Raw genomic sequence first — 22,212 nt, forward strand, 5'->3', positions numbered from 1 at the left:
TTGAACGAAAGTACTAGTCAATCCATATTCATTTATTGTTATATTTGTAAACTGACTAAAAAAAAACTGGTTCCACCATTTTATAATATATCACCTGAACGAAAGTACTAGTCAATCCATATTCATTTATTGTTACATTCGTAAACTAACTAAAAAAAAAAAAAAAAACTGGTTCCACCATTTTATAGTATACCTCGGGGACGGAACTATTTTGTCAGTTCATACTCCTTTATTGCTACATTCGTAAAAGGACTGAAAAGAAATAAAAACTGGTTTCATTCAGGGCAAATGTTTATTTCATTTGAGTTTTTGCACGCATCTCGATTTGCAGATATTTGTGTTGATCTATTTTGTCTTGATAGGTTTTTCTTGACATTGATGAGGAAAGCAGAAATGTTTGCCATGCACAGTTCATTCTCTCTCTCTCTCTCTCTCTCTCTCTCTCTCTCTCCTCACTTCTATCTTGAACTCGGGATTTGAGTATGGTGAATGTAGTTCTGTGAACTTTCTTTTTTTGCATTTACTATATGGAAAAGTTTGCTGTTGAATTTTTCATTTGTTTTTGCGGATATGACTTATGGGATTCTCTCTGTCTCTCTCTCTCTCTCTCTTCTCATGCGAATATTTTTTTGCACTTACTATATGAAAAAGCTTGTTGTTTAAGTCTTCATTTGTTGATCCGTTTTAGATTTGTGGCTGTCTCTCTCTCTCTCTCTCTCTCTCTCTCTCTCTCTCTCTCTCTCTCTCTCTCTCTCTCTCTTTCCTCATGTGAATTAATTTTTGCATTCACCATATGAAAAAGCTTGTTGTTTAAGTCTTCATTTGTTGATCCGTTTTAGATTTTTGGCCCTCTCTCTCTCTCTCTCTCTCTCTCTCTCTCTCTCTCTCTCTCTCTCTCTCTCTCTCTCTGTCCATCCATCATCATATTACCTCACGTTGCAGAAAGAGCAGTTTCGCCTCGCGTATACGGTCAACCGAAATATGGTTCCGGTTGTCCCATTATTGTGCCATTATGGCGCTCTTATCCATGCCATATATCCTTCGGACAGTAATTACATTCCAAGTCACAAGAGAGACGGTCGCAATAAGGACTCTTTTTCCCTTTCCACGCGTCCCGGGCGTCGACCTTATTGACCCTCGCCGCAGAGGACGATAATATCTGATGGTTAAAGTATGCAATTAAATGTTATCATTACTGACCCGGAGAAAGATGGACGAAATATATTGGGGCGGTGATGAATGACCTACGTAAGACGGCAATCAGGGGGAGGAAGATGGGGCGGGGAGGAGGAGGGAGATGTTAGATAGAGATGGTGTATAGGAATGGTGGGAATCTGTATTTTGCAAAAACGAGTGGGCGTCCACTTTCATATATATACAGTATATACATATATATATACATATATATATATATATGTATATATATATATATATATATATATATATATATATATATATATATATATTTATATATATATGTATGCATTTTAATATATATGTATGTATATATACATACATACATAAATACTGTTTTTGCGTATACTGTCTATATGTATGTATGTGTGCTTGTAAGTGTATTCTGCATGTTGATATGTGGATAATGACAATACATTATAGAAATTGATTGAACTTAGTTCAATTAAATGTCAAAAAAATGAATGTGGAGTGAGGATAACTGAATTGTAAACAACATATAGATACGGTGAAATTACTATAAAAAGATTATATGTCGAAAGATGGCTCAAAGTGTTTGAGATGGTTTGGTTATTTGGAGAGAAGAGAAGATAAGGTATCAAGTAGGCTGCAGTTTAGCAACCCTAAGATGAAGAAAAAAAAGAGAAAAATAATAATATACTTGAGTGATGTAAAGTATGAAAGATGATGACTTTGGTTGAAACTGTATTTTGTGCAGTTATGGAGTAGAGATAGGGTGGGTTCATGTAGGGAGAATGGGAGAAAAGAGAGTGTAGTAATAAAAAAAAAAAACATTGTGAGGAGAAGTTGATAGGACTGAGCATGTTCTGAAGGAAAGGTATAACAAAGTATATTAAATCAAACAAGCCTTAGCAACAACGCAGTTGAAAATTGTTTTCTAAATAAACATATCATGAGCACTTGATGTATTGCAGTAAGTGGCGATCTTATGGGGAGCAGGATTCTGTGTAGTTTTGAAGCGTCGAGTTTTGAATGTTGGTGTCGCTGCAGCAGAAGGGTAAATTGGGAGTGACTGGTGTCATGTGCACTTATTCAGGAGCTTGAATTATATATATATATATATATATATATATATATATATATATATATATATATATATATATATATATATATATTCCAATATTTGAGAGAGTGAATAAGATATCAATGATATTTGTAACTTGGTATTTGCAGTATAAAACCTCACAGTGGTGTGATAAAAATTCCATGTATTATGTGTGAGATATATATATATATATATATATATATATATATATATATATATATATTATTATATAATATATATATATATATATATATATATATATATGTATATATATATATATATATGTTTATATATACATGAGATTTTTATCACATCACCGTGACGTTTTATATTCATAAACATCAAGTTACAAATATCATTTGATATCCTATTCACTCTACTCTCGAAATAATATTATATATATATATATATATATATATATATATATATATATATATATATATATATATATATATATATATATGCGCATATGTATACATGTATAAAATATCTGATAATCTACCTCCTGAATATGGATACGACAAAATGATAAAGAATAAGAAATATGACTATTTGCTTTTGTATATTTAGAGAGAGAGAGAGAGAGAGAGAGAGAGAGAGAGAGAGAGAGAGAGAGAGAGATCTTGAGCAAAAAAAAAGTCCATCAGGAAGAAACTGTAGGAGTTAAAATATTATTTCTGGGTAGCTAGTCTGAATATGGAAAGAATAATAACCTCTACAAAACTAAATGATATATCATTCGTATTACCAAAAATCGTATACTGTTTAAATAAATCACAAGTGCAATCATAAACACACCAAAAAAATAACGAGAGAAATTTTTCATAGACCTTAGTAACTAAACTGCTTAGCTAACAAACAAACAGAGAGTTGCCATCTCAGTCTTGCCATAACGTAGAGAGAAATTCGCCGGTAGGTTTACGGAGAAATGTGGAGTTTTACCAATATAAACCACATGTTCTTTTTATGTCTCATAACTGCCCCTAGTTCTGATATAAAGCAGCTCTCTCTCTCTCTCTCTCTCTCTCTCTCTCTCTCTCTCTCTCTCTCTCTCTCTCTCTCTCATACGTACAGACACACACACGGGCGCTTGCAATATTGGTTGTTCCCTCTGTATTTAGCCGAGATATACAGATATATAGCAATCTCTCTCTCTCTCTCTCTCTCTCTCTCTCTCTCTCTCTCTCTCTCTCACACACACACACACACACACACACACACACACACACACACACACACACACTTGCAGTATTAGTTGCATTAGTTGCAATATTAGTTTGATTTAGCCAAGATATAGTGACATACAGCAATTCTCTCTCTCTCTCTCTCTCTCTCTCTCTCTCTCTCTCTCTCTCTCTCTCTCTCTCTCTCTCAATATATCTGTGCTCTCTTATTTAACTAGAGATACTGATATATAAGTTGTGCCCTTTCATTAAGTCAAGAGATCCTGAAATACTGCAACTCTCTCTCTCTCTCTCTCTCTCAATATCAGTAGTGCTGCCCTTCCATTTAACCATGAGATTCTGATATACAGCAGTTCTCTCTCTCTCTCTCTCTCTCTCTCTCTCTCTCTCTCTCTCTGGCAATATTAGTAGTGTCCTTTTATTTAGCCAAGAGATAAGGTGTATGTAGGGACTTGGGGCCGACGCTTGGGTCAAGTTTGTGGTATGTCACCAGCAGCAGCCCCTGTTTGTGCAGTGACATTAAAAGTGTATGTGAAGGAGGAGGAGGAGTAGTAGTAGGGGGATGGAGGAGGAGGAGGAGGATGAGAAAGATGGAGGAGGAGGATGAGAAGGATGGAGGAGGAGGATGGGTGAAAGAGCAGGAGGATGGAGGGTAGAGGAAAAGGAGGAGGATAAGGAGGGTGGAGGATGATGGATGGAGGAGGAGGAGGAGGAGGATGGATGAGAATAATGGAGGAGGAGGAGGAGGAGTATGTATGAGAAGGAGGATGGAGGAGGAGGAGGGGAGGAAGGTCCTTGATTAAAGTGTCGTTTTTTATGTCTCGTAATGAATGGGATATGAGTTTCCATGTCCTTGTTGGCGTGTTTGTTTTGTCTGCCTTCTCTCTCTCTCTCTCTCTCTCTCTCTCTCTCTCTCTCTCTCTCTCTCTCTCTCTCTCTCTCACTGTTCCCGTGCCGTCCTTTCTCTCTCTCTCGTGTCCCACGTCGATTTTGGTTTGTCTCAACGTTTCCTTAACGTAGTTGCATCAGGCTGATTTGTTGATTCTCTCTCTCTCTCTCTCTCTCTCTCTCTCTCTCTCTCTCTCTCTCTCTCTCTCTCTCATATTATTTATTCTGTTTTCCTTACACTGTTAAAAGTAAATGGCATTGCTCAACAAAGACGTTAATAACCGGTAGATTTACTGTTATTTTTCACAGGTGTGTGTGTATATACGTACAAACACACAAATACACATATATATACATATATATGAATGTTTTTTTACTGTAATACAAACAGTTTTATCTTCATATATATGTATATATATATATATATATATATATATATATATATATATATATATATATATATATATATATATATATATATATATAATTCTTAATGCATTTCAATTAATCACTCATCGCTCAAAATTTAAAGCTTCTGTTAAAAGAAAGGATTTTAACACATTTACTTTCTCTCTACCATAAACTTTTTTTGTCTGTTATAAAGAAGGGATTTTAACACATTTACTTTCTCTCTGCCATAACCTTTTTTTTGTGTACCAATATTAACCTTTTGTAGTTTTTAGTTTTTCGTATTTGTCATCCCAGATAATGAAGCTATGCTTTGAAACTGTGGCGAGGCAATAAATAAAACTAAACAAAACTGAAACACCAGAACCTACACGTCCTGTTAAAGCAGACCGCTTTCTCTGTCGCGCTATTTAGGGAAAGGCATATTTGCATTCATTATTTTTCCAGTACAGGGTCGAGTTAGCTGGTAATTCCTGCTTGTTTGGGCTCTATTTGCGTGCGCGCGCCCACATGCATACACGCGTTGAATATCAATATATACCTGTTACTCTTTTACACAAATTATATATATATGTATATATATATATATATATATATATATATATATATATATATATATATATATATATATATATATATATTATATATAAAATTACAGTGACCTTTGACCTGGATTTCTCTGCATTTTTTTTGGGGGGGGCGGTAAGTTTGTTACTACAAAGCGTGAGATCTAAGTGAAAGAAGCAAATGAGGAAATTCTGGGACCCTCGCCTGGATTCGAACCTGCACCTGGGTTTTAACGTTTTATACATATATGTATATATATGTGTGTATGTATGTATATGTACATTATATATACATATATATATATATATATATATATACATATATATATATATATATATATATATATATATATATATGTATATATATGTATATATATGACTGTGAAATATTTTCTTTTAAAACAGAATTCCATCTATTTTATATATAAAATCTGGATTCATTTGCTTATCCGCACCCGAATAATTATCTTATATAATTATATATGAAATAGAACTTAATTAAAGAAGGTTTGTTTTATGGTAGGTTACTTATTGCTGACTCTACAGGACATAACCCCTGCCGTAATCAACCCTCTCTCTCTCTCTCTCTCTCTCTCTCTCTCTCTCTCTCTCTCTCTCTCTCTCTCTCTCTCTCTCTCTCTCTCTCAAACATCTTCTTTTGCCTTCCTTTCCCCGCTTCCTTCCATCATCTCTAAATTCCCCATTTATTTCTTCATTTTTCCCAAACACGCCATTCCACTTCCCCTTCTCTCCCCCTTATATCTTCCCGAGTTATATATATACCTTAATCTCTCCAAGACTCCATCTCCCCATCCCCCGCTCTTTCCAAACCAACCCCCAACCTCAGACCTCAATAAACCCCCTCCCCCCAACCCCCAACAGTTCCCCTTTTGTATAATAATAATATTGGCATCTTGGTGATTGATGAGTTAGGGCCCCTTGCCAATAAAATGCCGGTAGATGATGGCGGTAGATGATTCGCGGGAATAGCCTGGATACGGGAAGATTCGGGATTTTTTTCCTTGTCAGTGGAGAGAGAGAGAGAGAGAGAGAGAGAGAGAGAGAGAGAGAGAGAGAGAGAGAGAGAGAGAGGAGGTTTACATGAAATTTTCGTGACAAATGAAAATTCAAACTAATCTTCAAGTTGTTAGGTAACTATGCCTTCGTGACAAATAAGTTTCATTCATGTGAAAATTCAAACTAATCTTCAAGTTGTTAGGTAACTATGCCTAGGAAGTCGTTCATAGGAAGGTACTTAGAGAGAGAGAGAGAGAGAGAGAGAGAGAGAGAGAGAGAGAGAGAGAGAGAGAGAGAGAGAGAGAGAGAGAAATTCGTTTTGCATAGCATTCATTCGTCTTGAATGAGAGAGAGAGAAGAGAGAGAGAGATATGAAATTCGTTTTATCTGTCTTATAAGAGAGAGAGAGAGAGAAATTCATAGAGAGAGAGAAAATTCAAACAGCCTTTGAGGTTTTATTGGTAATTATCCCTGGAAACTCATTCAGAGAGAGTGAGAGAATTTTTATACAAAATTTGTTTTGCCTAAAACATTTTTATGCTTCTTCTATGAACTCGACAAATGAAAAAATGAATACTCAAACTAGCATTAAGGTTATTTGCCAACCATCCCTAGAGATTCATTCCCAGGAACACTAGCGCCACCACATTCACAAAACCCAAAATGACAGATGTGTGTACTTGCTAATCCATAACAGCAGATTTTCGTGTGTTCCTCTTCACTGGCCCACCAAATTCCGGCCCCCGGGGCGATCATGCCGACACTCGGACAAACATGGAAAGCAAATATACACACACACAGGCTAAAAGACCCATTGATATTGCAGGCGGCAGCACGTTAGCAACTATTTAATGTTGCAGGCGGGGGTGCAACAACACGGCATCATATCCCGAGAACCTCAGGCGTTTTGGCTTTCCAACGCTTTTCAGTGGCGCGTTGTCAAACGTTAGTTTTCCCGCAGTGTGACGTCATTGTTGGTTATTATTCGACAGTTCGGAAGAGTGGATGTGACTGCGGATATTATGCTTTTGAATGGGTCTTTGATTAGGAACTTGGGGAGGACCAAATTTCGTTGGAAGTGAGTTTAATTTTGAATCTGTTGTGCTTAGTGGGTATTCATTTCTTCTCTTCAAAATGCGTAATTTTCCTTCGTGCATTTGAGGTCCCGCTGGATTTTTCTTATTATGCATGGCAAATGTTCTCATGTACGACAACAATGTACGTGGCCTTGGAGATAATTGCTTCTATTATTTATATCTCATTAATTTTAGCTTCCTCCTTTCAGGGTGTTGGCTCTTTCTTACAAGATATTGTGAGCAAAGAAAACTGTGCTAAGATGCACTCTTTTGAACACTAGCGGACCCAGAAAAATTTCATGGGGTGGGGCACCATTTTTATTATACATATTATACATAATATATATATATATATATATATATATATATATATATATATATATATATATATATATATATATATATATATATATATATATATGTGTGTGTGTGTGTGTGTGTGTGTGTGTGTGTATGTATATTACATACACATATAAAATTTCTCAAAATTTTATTATTTCTATAATACATTTTTTTTTATTTTTTCCCACTTTCATGTCTCTCATTTATGTTATTATTATCTAAATCTTCAGTATTATTTTTTTGTCATTATTTTTCATGGGGGGGGGGGATCGGCGGGGCACGTGCCCAGATGCCCCCCTCCCCGATCCGCTAGTGTTTTTAAACTAATCATACTTTTGTTGAAAAATTTCGAAGATGGTAATACCAGCAATCGTATAGGTGTGACAAAATAATAGCACTGAGATTCACAATTTAAAGAAATTTAACTTTTTGTAAGTAAAATGTTTAAAACTGGCAGTACCAATTTAGGCGTGATACTATGAACTCAAATGCTAGAAACCCGTTTGGAATGTTCCTCAAAGACATTCCTCTAAACCTCCAATCTCTTCGTTGTTGTTTTTGATTAAGCTGGCTTTATGCTAGCACGGGCTCTTGCTCATTGAGCACCCCGTAAAACAATCTCTTCAGGGTTAGTAGATCCCCCAGCAGCCCACATCTTTTAATTAAACGTTCTGATACTCTGGATGCGGGCTCGAACCCTGCCACCGCCGGACATCAGAATTCATCTCTCTTTCATCCCGTAGGGGGGTAGTGCCGTAATACCTACTGTACGTAGGTATTACGAAAGAGTTTTTTTTGCAGCGTTCCTTCGGACCCTAGCTGCAGCCCCTTTTATTCATTTTACTGTACCTCCTTTCATATTACCTTTCTTCCATCTTGCTATCCACCTTCTCCTAACAATTATTTCAGAGTGCAACTGCGAGGTTTTCCTCCTGTCATACCTTTTAAACCTTCTTTACTCTCAATTTCCCTTTCAGCGTTGAATGACCTCATCGGTCCCAGTGTTTGGCCTTTGCCCTAAACTCTATAATCCAATCCCATTCATATCTCTTTCATTTGAATCCGAGGCTTTGTAGTGACAAGCGTATCCTAAAAGCGTGAAGAATTCGAGGAATTAGGAAGGCGTTGTTGTTATTACAATTACGTGTCGCTGTAGTTCTTCTGAGGGCCGTCGGGTGGTGTGGGCACGTAAAGCATGATGGGGCATGGGTATCAGGTACTGTGGTGGGTGGGTTTGCGCGCGTGGGGGCGGGGGGCGGTTATTGTCAAGGGAAGGGCGTCGACAGCGTCGCCTGTCGACTGGCGCGGATGCCGTATTGTATGTTAAAGGGAATCCCTTTTAAGGATCTCGAGAGCTATCGAAGAGGATTCGACTCTATTTGGCGTAAGGTGATATTCTCTACTAAGGGACGCCTTGTCTTGGAAAGGAAGGGAGGAAGGGGAGAAGGAGGAGGAGGAGGAGGAGGAGGAAAAGCGAGTTAATTGAGACGGTGCGGGGGATTATCGTCTTGGATGAGGCTGGGGAAGGGGGAGGAGCAGGGATAGGGGGTGGGGGTGGGGAATGTGGTTGGTTTAGAGAACTACTTGTAATTAGAACAAGAGGACAGGTAAGAAGGTAAAATTAGAGGGAGATAATGAGACCGGCAAAATTATTTTGTAAACGAAATCTGGAAAGCATGAAATGATCAATTATAGAAGAAAAAACAAATGAAGTGAAAGGCTTTTATTAGCTGATGTTATAAATTGAATAACAGGAATGTCCTAAGAACGGTGACGTTGTTTGCACAAAGGACGCCGAACGATAAGCAGAACAAAAAAGAGAAAGAGAGGGAGAGGGAGAGAGAGAAGAGAATTGAAAGGCATAAAGGAAGCATTGGGACAAGGCAGTCAGTGCAGGAAGGGCGAGAAATAAGATCCACTCTCTGGAACGCATTCTGCACCTGGTATGTGGAAGACTTATTGTCATTAGGATAAAGGGGGAAGGATATAGGGTTGTAGGAAATCCTACACGAGCCATCCTCTCTCTCTCTCTCTCTCTCTCTCTCTCTCTCTCTCTCTCTCTCTCTCCAATACGTTTCGCATGCACACAAAACATCAGTTCTTTCTTTTACACACGCATTTAACCCTAGAGCTTAAACATTCTCTCTCTCTCTCTCTCTCTCTCTCTCTCTCTCTCTCTCTCTCTCTCTCATGGACGGGATTGATGGCACTGGCTATTCACAGCCCTCATCCGCCGACATTACTGAAAGGACTAGCCATAAAGGGAGAGATTCCCTCGCACTGAATAGAAGTTTTGGAGAAGCTTGAGAAGTCGTCTTACTTAGTTATTTACTATCCTGCCTCATTGTGACTCATTGCTACCTGTAACCGGCCGCTAGGGTTTGCTATAAGGCAGGAGTGTCTGAAGTCTCCTCTCAACCTACTATTTAGTGTGGAACTCGAACCGGTGTGAAGAAGCTTTAGTTTTTAATCTTATTGAATTGACATGATGTGTTCAATAGGAAATTCTTATTGACTAACTTAAAGATCTCTCTCTCTCTCTCTCTCTCTCTCTCTAATCTGGTAATTGCTCAATATTTATAACCTTACATCGGGTAATTGCCTAATATTTATAACCTTATATCGGGTAATTGCTCAATATTTATAACCTTAAGTCGGGTAATTGCTCAATATTTATAGCCTTAAATCTGGTAATTGCTCAATATTCACAACCTTCAATTGGATAATTGCTCAGTATTTGAAACCTTAAATCGGGTAATTGCTCAATATTTATAACCTTAAATTGGGTAATTGCTCAATATTTAAAACTTTAATTGGGTAATTGCTCAGTATTCACAACCTTCAATTGGGTAATTGCTCAATATTTGAAACCTTAAATCGGGTAATTGCTCAATATTTATAACCTTAAATCGGGTAATTGCTCAATATTTATAACTTTAATTGGGTAATTGCTCAATATTTATAACTTTAAATCGGGTAATTTTTAGATATTTGTAACCTTACATTGGGTAATGCTCAAGATTTATAACCTTCAGTCGGGTAATTGCTCAATATTTGTAACCTTAAATCGGGCAATTGCTCAATATTTATAACCTTCAATCGGTTAATTGCTCAATATTTATAACCTTAAATCAGGTAATTGCTCAATATTTATAACCTTCAGTTGTGTAATTGCTCAATATTTGTAACCTTAAATCGGTTAATTGCTCAATATTTATAACCTTAAATCTGGTACTTGCTCAATATTTGTAACCTTAAATTGGGTATTCGCTCAATATTTGTAACCTTACATTGGGTAATTGCTCAATATTTATAACCTTAAATCGAGGTAATAGCTCAATATTTGTGACCTTAAATCGGGTAAGTGCTCAATATTTATAGCCTTCAATCGGGTAATTGCTCAATATTTGTAACCTTATATCGGGTAATTGCGCAATGTTTATAACCTTCAATCGGGTAATTGCTCAGTATTTATAACCTTAAATCGTGTAATGCTCAGAATATATATATGGAATCTCTCTCTCTCTCTCTCTCTCTCTCTCTCTCTCTCTCTCTCTCTCTCTCTCTCTCTCTCTCTCTTTCGTGAATGCCTTCGTTAGGCAACAAATCTGGCTTAATTAGTTTTATTCCAGTTTGTTTCCGGTAAACTCCTCAGGTCATTAAACTTATTTTGAACACCGCCACAATTGAGTTGAGAAATTTGTGGACCTTGTGTGGTTATCCTTTTAGTGTATAATTGTTATTCCTGGAATTATACTTTTTATGATTAGTTATTTCTTTGCCTTTTCTTTTACTCGTCTTTAGCTTAATTTCGGGTAGGAAAATTACAGTTTGTCGACCTAGAAGATTCCTGTAGCGGCTATTTTCTCTATCCTTTCTTATTTTCTTTATTTGCTGTTCTCTGCTCTGTTTATTCGGCCTGGAAGTTTCAAAAGTTATTTTACCTTTAGAAATGGGATCGTAGTTGTTACTGTAACGAGGGTTCAGAAAACACTATAATTACAAATTGCAAATTCGTGTATTTTTGCTCACTTGGCAACAGTGGCAGGTAAATAACCTAAAAATATTACTGTCTTAACAAATATATCAGTTAATGTAGTTGTAATCAATAAATTATATTTTTCTACAAAAAATAGCCTAATTTGTTGATTATTTTTTCGGTTAACGGAAGTCCGGATACCTGATTATCAGCTAATGTAATTCATCCGAATCAGTTACATTAAAGTAAATAGATTACATTTTTCTAAACCTGAAAAAGTGATACAGTACTTGAACTCTGCGGTCATTCCACATATAAAATAAAAAGCAAATGTAATATGAAAACACTTGTCATTACAATAATGTTTTGTATTTTGTGTTAGTACAGGGACTTAATTTCAACGGAAAAATAGCTATGCAAACATTTGTACCCGGGAGAAAGCATTCAACTCTTCATATTGTTAAAGGATGGTAAGAATCCATCCTTCCCGTCTCGGTAGATGATGTAACACCAGTGTCAGTAACCGTGATTCAGTCAATCAGTCCCGTCTCGGTGTGCAAATATTCCGTGTTTACCATCGAAATGAAACATCTTTCCACATATCAACCGACGGTCTGGAACAAATATTGAAGTTTTTTTTTTTTTTTTTTTTACCTGAAAGTTCCTGTATGTCATTGTTGGTCTGTGTAACAGGGCAATCGCACGGCTTTCCCGGAAGCATTTTCCCGAGACGTGAGCGAGTACCGGGACCTTTTTCTGAAAAAAGCGGGAAGCCATATCTTAAAAACTAACCATAGAAATTTCTTAAAAATAATCTCAATATGTTTCCCACACCCACGTTCCTGGTACACTATAATCTTGATCGAACCTAACCCAACCTAACCTAACCTAAGCTAGGGGCATGGTCAAAAACCCGGGGCTGGTGCAGTACTAGCATACATCTCAGGAATTTGCTTCCCGGAATCGAAATTGATCCTGATGAAGGCGATTCCGAGTGATAAAATTGGAGTGGAATGTAAAATTTAGGCCAAAGGCCAAGCACTGGGACGTCTGAGGTCATTCAGCGCTGAAACAGAAATTGAGAGTAAAGAAAGTTTGGAAGGTGTAACAGGAAGAAAACCTCGCAGTTGCACTATGAAACATTTGTGAAGAGCGGGTGGAAAGTAAGATGGGGGAAAGATAATATGAACGGAGGTATAGCAAAGGGAATGAAAGAGGTTGCGGCTAGGGGCGAAGGGACGCTGGGAAGAAGATTCCGAGTGATAAAGATGGATAATATGCAAATAGGAAAGCTCTGACGTGTTTATGTTTTACCAAAAAGAATAGGAGATGCTATTTTATCACTTGGTTGTTAATTCGGCCTTAAAAGGTCTTCTCTCTCTCTCTCTCTCTCTCTCTCTTCTCTCTCTCACAAGAATATGTACATATATGTATATATATATATATATATATATATATATATATATATATATATATATATATATATATATATATATATATCACATTACCACAGATGAAAAAATAAGAGACGGGGTATAGGTTCCGACCGGTTTCGACTTTATTTCCAAGCCATTTCACCTGTGGTAATGTGTGATAAATGAATCACGTACAGTACAAAAGTGGCAATAATCATATATATATATATATATATATATATATATATATATATATATATATATATTATGTATATATTATATATATATGTGTGTATATGTGTACATGTATATACACATGGTATTTCCAAAACGGTCCTGTGGAAGAAGAATATAAAAATACCTCACACACAAAAATTTAGAGACAGAAAGACCATTAGTTTCGACATCAATCATAAAGTCGTCTTAAGGGTACTTAAACAGTTACAAATAAGGGTACAATTTACACGCGAGAACAAATAGAAGTAGTCAGAAATAAATGGCAGTAATATGCCAAAAAAAAAAAAAAACTTAAAGAGATAAAAGCCGCAATATACTTAATGAAGATTCCGCACCGTTATGCGAATTACCGTCCGGAAAAAAAAAGTTGGAACCTTGATCACGTAAGAGATTCGGCCTTAGTTTCATTCTCAAATGAAACAAGTAAAAAATGCGCTGAAGTTTCTTCGGCGTAATCGAGTTTTCTGTACAGCGTATAATCAAGGCCATCGAAAATAGATCCATCATTCGGTGGTCTCGGCTTAATTCTGTGAGTTCAGTGGTTGCCTGTCCCATACCGTTGCCAGAAGAACGATTATGTCTAACTTTAACTTTAAATAAAATGAAAACTACTCAGGCTAGAGGGCTGCAATATGGTATGTTTGATGATTGGAGGGTGGATGATCAGCATACCAATTTGCAGCCCTCTAGCCTCAGTAGTTTGTAAGATTTGGGAGCGGACAGAAAAAAGTGCGAACGGAGAGACAAAGCCATCTCAATAGTTTTCTTTGAAGAAAGCTAAAATAAAAGAGAGACTGATTTATCCATTTTATTAGCAATTCCCTTTCAAAGGGGGAGGAATGAGGAGAGCTACCTTTCGCCGAGAGAATTAATTATATATAAAAGATATTTCGGAACTTCTCGTCATTTTACGAAATGGCGAAACTTGATAGGATCACATTAATGGCTTCATAACATTCTTCCATAAGTTGGGTTTTTATGTCTTTTTGATGACTTCCCTGGGGTAATAATGGAGGCTAATTTGGGCCTGAATAGTTTTTAATTTTTTTTTATATTAGTTCGTGCACCGTGTGTTCAAAACTTCGTGAACATTTTGTCCTAGATTCGAAGTGATATTATTATTATTATTATTATTATTATTATTATTATTATTATTATTATTATTATTATTATTATTATTATCACATTTGTTCTTGGATCTTTTAAGAAGTCTGATTACAAGGGTATGTTCTGCTGACGTAAATGTTTTTTTTTAGTGGAGTGACAGTAAAGTAGTATGTTTTACCTCAGCTGGAAGCTGAAATTTTCTCTCTCTCTCTCTCTCTCTCTCTCTCTCTCTCTATATATATATATATATATATATATATATATATATATATATATATATATATATATATAAAAACATATACATATATATATATTATATATTATATATATGTATATATATATATATATATATATATATATATATATATATATATAGAGAGAGAGAGAGAGAGAGAGAGAGAGAGAGAGAGAGAGAGTGTATACATATATATATGTGTTATGTGTATGCGTATATATATATATATATATATATATATATATATATATATATATATATATATATATATATATATATATATATATATATATAATTTATATATATTGCGTGTGTATAAACTGTCCATTAACCTGACAAAATGCCTTTACCTAGAATCGTTCCATGCGCAATAAAACCAGCCGGTGGGCACCTTCTAATAGCCAGAAGTGGGAGCACCACCTTCCCCCATTTGCCAAAGCCTAGACGGATAATCCTGACGTGAGCCAGAAAAAAAAAAAATCATTTGCAGTAGCTGTTCTTGACTTCGAGAGAAATCGTGGCGTCGAATCTCCGTCCCTTAACATTTTCTATTATTTTCTGTTTCACTTTTTGTTGTAGTTCCTCTGATTGGGGATTTTGCTATAGAATAGTAATGGATTCAACTCCGTCTATTCGCGTGTTTATGTTTTTAGGTATCCTGTCGAAATATGTTCGTCATTTTTCCCGTTCTCTTGTTTTTTCATTTCTCCTGTTTCTGTTTTTGTTTTAGTTTCTCTTTGTCTTGAGATTTTGCTATAGAATAGTAATGGATTTTTTTTTCTCTCCATCTATTCGCGTGTTTATGTTTGTGTAGGTATCTTGTCTAAATATATGTTTGTCATTTTTCCTGTTCCCTTGTTTTTCATTTCTCCTATTTCTGTTTTTGCTTTAGTTTTTCCGTGTGTGAGGATTTTGCCAGAGAATAGAAATGGATTTATCTCTTCGTCTGTTCGTGTGTATATGTACGTATATATGTATTTTATCCAAAATTATGTTCATAATTTTTCCCATGAATAAATATACTTACAAAGACGTTTTCTATCAAGATAGATGAGTAGATATGGAGTAGATAAGAACGACTGGGTGAAAATGAATCTGATGAATGTAGTAGGTAGTTTCATAAACAGGAAAGTTGGTAGATCAACAGTAGTAACAGAAATGAGTGCATTGTCAAATTCGTGACAATTAAGGTTTACAAAACTGATTTTATTCAAGTAATTAAAATTCTCACTCTGCTCTCTCTCTCTCTCTCTCTCTCTCTCTCTCTCTCTCTCTCTCTCTCTAAATGTATGAATATATGTATTATATGTATATATATTATTATATATATATTATATATATATATATATATATATATATATATATAAAATTTATATATATATAATTTATATATAATATATATATATATATATATATATAAATATATATATATATAAATATATATATATATATATATGTTTATATAAATTATATTATATAAGTTTTATATATATATATATATATATATATATATATATATATATATATATATATATATATATAATGTGTACATATAATACATATATTCATATATTTAGAGAGAGAGAGAGAGAGAGACAAAATGCATGAGTGGGAATTTCAATTACTTGAATAAAATCAGTTTTGTAAACCTTAATAGTCACGAATTTGATAATGCACTCATTTGTTATATATATATATATATATATATATATATATATATATATATATATATATATATATATATATATATATATATATTTGCTACTCAGCTTTGTACACCAACCATCTTGGGCTATCCTGTATTTTAAATTCTATAAAGTTTCGTCGTCTCTCAAATTACCATCGAGTCTCGGCTACAGGGGATGAACAATAGGCTTCCCTCCCCGTCGGCCACCGTATTAAAGAATAATCGAACCTTAATGGTTGCCGGGGCATGCAGGTTAATGCGGCCTCTCCATCACAGTCGCCTTCGTCGTTATTACAATCATCCTGTGGGGGGAGTTCTTAGGGCGCTCTCGTTTGGATAAATAGAACTCATCTTCACACAGGCGGTCCACACTGAGAGAGAGAGAGAGAGAGAGAGAACAGACGTTTGCGTTAGTTTCGTGATAATACTTTTGTGTTCTGGGTTATAAGCGTAGAAGCCATCTTGACAGGCAGCCCTTGAGAGAGAGAGAGAGAGAGAGAGAGAGAGAGAGAGAGAGATGAACGTAGAGGTCATCTTCACAGGCGGTGCTTTAGAGAGAGAGAGAGAGAGAGAGAGCAGATGTTTGCGTTGTTACGATTCCCAATTTTGTATCAGTCAAACCTTATGGTACCTTTTTTTTCTTTATTTTATGTTTTAAAAGTATGATCTGACAAATGAATAGAATGACTAAAGTAAATGCGTCTTACTGTAGATGTATCGTATAATATATTAACCTTAATTCTAATCACTGGTGATGGCAGAGAAAGGTTTTGGGAGTGTTTAAACTTAACACACCATAATGTAGGTGTATTTTGCGTAGCAGAACTCTTATGCTAAATATCGAAGGAATGGTTATATTAAATCTGATATTTGTCATAAAAGGATAATGCTGATGCCATAACGAGGTCGTTTTTGGGTGGCTGAGAAATAAGGTCATCTTTCAGAATTATTCGTACACGCGCATGCGCGAGATCTCACCTGCACCTAAACAAGGTTACTTTTTTTCTCTCTCTCGCGTAGGTAGATGAGGGCACTAAGCATGTGAATTTATCTAGATTTTAATGTTTCTGCTTATTCAGCTGTTTTTTTTTTTCTTTCAGGAAGATGCACATACACATTCAGAAATATAATGAATATCTTAAATTATTTTAGAATTTTGAATATTTTAAATTACTATAGGATTATGAATATTTTAAATTACTTTAGAAATATGAATATTCTGTATTACTTTAAAATTATGAATATCTTAAATTACTTGAGAATTATGAATATCTTAAATTACTTTAGAATTATGAATATCTTAAATTACTTTAGAATTATGAATACCTTAAATTTCTTGAGAATTATGAATATCTTGAATTACTTTAGAATTATGAATATCTTAAATTACTTGAGAATTATGAATATTTTAAATTACTTAAGAATTAAGAATATCTTAAATTACTTGAGAGTTAAGAATATCTTAAATTACTTTAGAATTACTCTTAAATTACTTGAGAATTACGAATATCTTAAATTACTTTAGAATTACGAATGTCTTAAATTATTTGAGAATTACGAATATCTTAAATTACTTTAGAGTTATGAATATGTTAAATTACTTGAGAATTATGAATATCTTAAATTACTTGAGAATCATGAACATCTTAAATTACTTGAGAATTATGAATATTTTAAATTACTTGAGAATTATGAATATTTTAAATTACTTTAGAATTATGAATATCTTAAATTACTTGAGAATCATGGATATTTTAAATTATTTGAGAATTATGAATATCTTAAATTACTTTAGTGTTATGAATATCTAAAATTACTCGAGAATTATGAATATCTTAAAGTACTATAGAATTATGAGTATTTTAAATTACTTTAGAATTATGAATATTTTAAATTACTTTAGAATTATTTAACGACACACGCCTGTTATTTGATGAAATTCCTGTCTACAGAATGCATATTTGCCTCTCTCTTCGAGGGGGATCTCGTTTTGCTCGAATTCTCTCAAACATTTCTTTATCTTTCGTATTTACTTGCTTAATATTCCTACCCTGTTTGTGTTCGAAAGACGCCTTTTCCGTAACTGGACGTTCCCTTGTTTACATGCACGTTTTTTATTTTTAAAAGCTTATTGCAAGCTTACAGCAAAAGGGGAACGCGCCTTCAATTGATCTGCAAACTTGGTTGGATGTCCTTTTCGTTGCTTCGAACGTAAACCTATTTCCTTACATTGGACATGTTTCCTTTTTTTTTTTTTAAGTTGTCCCATCCCCTTTTACTCGGACCTAAAGTCCAGCTTTTAAATGCCGGTGTTTTGAAAATGAAAATTAAAAAAAAAAGGATGAAAAATAAAGTATCGGAAATGGCCAGTCCTAGCCAGGATGCCTTGGACGAGGGAACACCGTGGGACTCTTTCCCTTTGGGAACGCCGGACTTTCTTACGGGCTTGTTTTATTCGGCAGCACAGAACGGCGGCGGTTGTGTTTCGTTTTGTTATTCTCCATTTGTCTTTTTCATGGGCGGAAGTTATGATGGCAGGGCAAAACTAGTTGAGTTATGGACGGCTGGTTGGGATTTGTATGTCCTTCTCCTTGCCATTTTCTAGTCTTCGTTACATTTCAGTCGCTTTCGTAATCCGGTGTGCGCCACTGTTTGATATCACGTGGATGAATTCGTGTAGTTATCTGAAATAGTGGATATATACGTTTATTGAAAAGAAATTTCATGTTTGAGGGAGTTTTTATTTTATTGTAGATAAGTTTTCACTTTGGAAATTGCTTAAGAATTTATGGTATCAAGATCATTTGTAGGCAAATTAGTAAAGAAAATTCTTACTAGGCTTTTGGGAGAAAGAAATTCAAGAGCAGACGTACATTGAAAACTCATGTAAAAGGCTGCTTTAATTTCCATATTAGCCTCGTTGTTCAAAATCTGATTCCTTAAAGGAGCGTAATGAATATTTGCTAGATTCCTGAGTTAAGTTACTTAGGAGGAAACGGAAATTTTGTTTTATTTTTATTTTAATCTCTAGAGTATTGCAGCTCTTTTATATACACACGGCTGTATAATAGATTTAGAAGACACTGAATAGGCCATGGATACCGAGGTGGAAATATATATAAAGACATTTATTGTTGAGCATATTCTACTTTATAGAAGTAAAGTGCGGTAGCTGATGCATGCGGAAGAAAGTCCAAAACAGGTGAGGGGCTTTTAAATTATTATTAAAGAGCCAAAAATGTTTTTAACATGTCTTACAGTCTTTCACAGCGTAGAATTCCCATGCGCCAACGAAGAAAGAAAAATGGAAATAATGATATTTATTCAATAAGAGTTGAAACTACTTAAAAAAAGCTTCCTAATTCTTATGTTCCTTTCCTGTTCTGTAAACTTACCGTCGCAGCGGTGTGTTTACTTTTAAGAGAAACGATATTGGATTTGTCTTCAGGAGAATCAAACAACAGTTGTGAGTGTTATTCTAGCAAGTAATATACATACGGAACATATTTGTCTTGTCAATATTAGGACGGTGTCAGAAAAGAGGAGGAGAGAGAGAGAGAGAGAGAGAGAGAGAGAGAGAGAGAGAGAGAGGAGCGAGGGAATGATGAAAGAGGGATTCGAGAACAGAACGAGAAAATAAAGAACGGAGGAAGGGTTGGTCGGTGTCTTTCCCATTGAGGTGCGCAGTTCACTGGTATTATCCATTTTAGGAATAATACTCTCTCTCTCTCTCTCTCTCTCTCTCTCTCTGCCTTCACTCATTCTATACGCTGTCTACCAACGAATGATTAGAATATGGTGACGGTCAGAGGTTCAAGTTTGTTTTGAAAGATTAAACCATATATTCATCTAAACAGATGTGGTGGTAAATTCGTCATATTAAAATTTGGGACGTTTGAAAAAGGACTCACAGGCCAGATTATATTATTCACAATTTGTTCAGCAGACTGACTTTGTTTCTGTGGGTTGGTTCAAGCCGACGTTAATCATGTTTGAATGTTGTGGACGTAGTTTTTCGTGTAAAGTTTTAAGTAAATCTGAAAAGTAATTGATATGATAAACTAGAAATAATGCTGTTGAAATTTTGTAAATGATGACTTCACTAATCACTTCAACGTAGGAACCAGTAATTTAAAAAGACTTTAGTAATCATGGTACAGTATTCGAATAAGTGTTTTAGGCGAGTCTGTTGGGAACCGAAGCTCTTAAAACCTCATAAGATTTCATCAAACTCATTGCAAACAGTTAGAGGAAATCGCAGTTTCATTTTAATATATTTTTGATCTGTACGTTAATTTACTGATTTACTTTTTCCTATTTAATAAGTGAGATCTCTTCTTTCTGTATTTTCCTTTTACCTCCCCTAATGAACACCATAATATTCTTTGGAATGTGGGCTTGTTCCATATGAGTAGGATTCATCTTCTGAATAATAATAATAATAATAATAATAATAATAATAATAATAATAATATAATATTCTTTGGAAGCTTGATTTTCAAGTCAATGGCCCCTGTGGGCTTGTTCCATCTGAGTAGGGTTCATCTTCTAAACAATGATAATGATAAAAATTTACCACATAAAAATATGAACAGAAAACTTGCTATACCTATGAATCCTATATATTAACGATTGATATCATCCTCTTTGCAGAGTCTCTTGGTCGGCAACAGCGACACCTACACTGAGGTCAAGAACAGCTTGGTTCGACCTCTCTTGGCCTCCAGAGTGAGAGTGGAGCCATTCAGCACTCACCCCAGGGTGGTGTGTCTGAGGCTGGAGCTCTTCGGTTGCAACTACACTGGTAAGTCCGGCGAAAACTTTAGGTTTGCTCCGCGTTGAGCATCTTAAGGATACTCTTGCACACTGCACTGAATGCAGACTTTTGTTTTATGGTTGAAATTATTCAGGTTACACAGTTAAATTTCACTGGATGTCTTGTTTTATTACTCTGTTTTAAGCTCTTGAAGCCAAGCTTGTACACCGTACTGAATGCAGACTCTTGATCTTCGTTTAACATACTAAAGTTAAACAGCTAAACTTCGTTGGATACGTTGTTTTATTATGTATTAAGCTCTTATTTTCTTTAAACTTATTCAGGTTACAGAAGTAGGTTTCAGTGCTTCAGTAGATACCCAGTTTTGTTTCACAGTAAACAGACCAGTCACGAAAGTAAGACTCAGGTCTATGAACCATGGAGTAAGATGCCGTGAATAAATGAATGAATGGTTTTAGTTCTGCGGCAAGCCTCTTTAAGTTATTCTCGTAAGTTGCAGCGAATAATCCAGTTTTTCATTGTCGTTACACCTGTTTATACAACTAACTCAAGTTCACTTGAAATAACCCAGAGCTTGATGCTGACGTCAGGGAATCGAGCTGTTTTGTTTTGGTATATTTCCCACGAGCATATCTTAATCGGCTTATTTGGTAAGAGGAAATGTTTAACTGATGGGAGGAGGTTTATTCATCATATATTTTTGAAAAGATGACCTTTATGCGACTAGTTTTACGAATAAATCATTATTTGGGGTCACGAAGCTTATGGAGTATATATATTTAGTATAGCACTAATATTCCAGCTTGGTTTTACGTTATTTATGATTGTAATCAATGATGTATGATTTTGATTGCAGTCTCATATGAATACATATCAATGATGTATGATTTTGATTGCAGTCTCATGTGAATACATAAAATTATTAACTTGCCTGTCGTAAGTACATTTTTTTTAACTTCTCTTCAACGATTCCGTAAAATCATTGATATTAAATTCATTACACGTCAGATGAACTTGGATTTGTCTTGTTCCGG

The 22,212-nt window shown here is 35.1% G+C and overlaps 1 protein-coding gene across 1 annotated transcript in view; it reads left to right on the forward strand.

The window, feature by feature from the left end:
- Nucleotides 1-22,212, forward strand: part of LOC136839215 (discoidin domain-containing receptor tyrosine kinase B-like) — a 336,084-nt gene that overhangs the window by 230,952 nt on the left and 82,920 nt on the right. Inside the window, 1 exon segment of the mRNA XM_067104952.1 lies at nt 21,055-21,205. Within this exon segment, the coding sequence (XP_066961053.1) occupies nt 21,055-21,205 (151 nt within the window).

This window comes from Macrobrachium rosenbergii, chromosome 6, assembly GCF_040412425.1.
Source record: "Macrobrachium rosenbergii isolate ZJJX-2024 chromosome 6, ASM4041242v1, whole genome shotgun sequence".
Lineage (NCBI taxonomy): Eukaryota > Metazoa > Arthropoda > Malacostraca > Decapoda > Palaemonidae > Macrobrachium > Macrobrachium rosenbergii.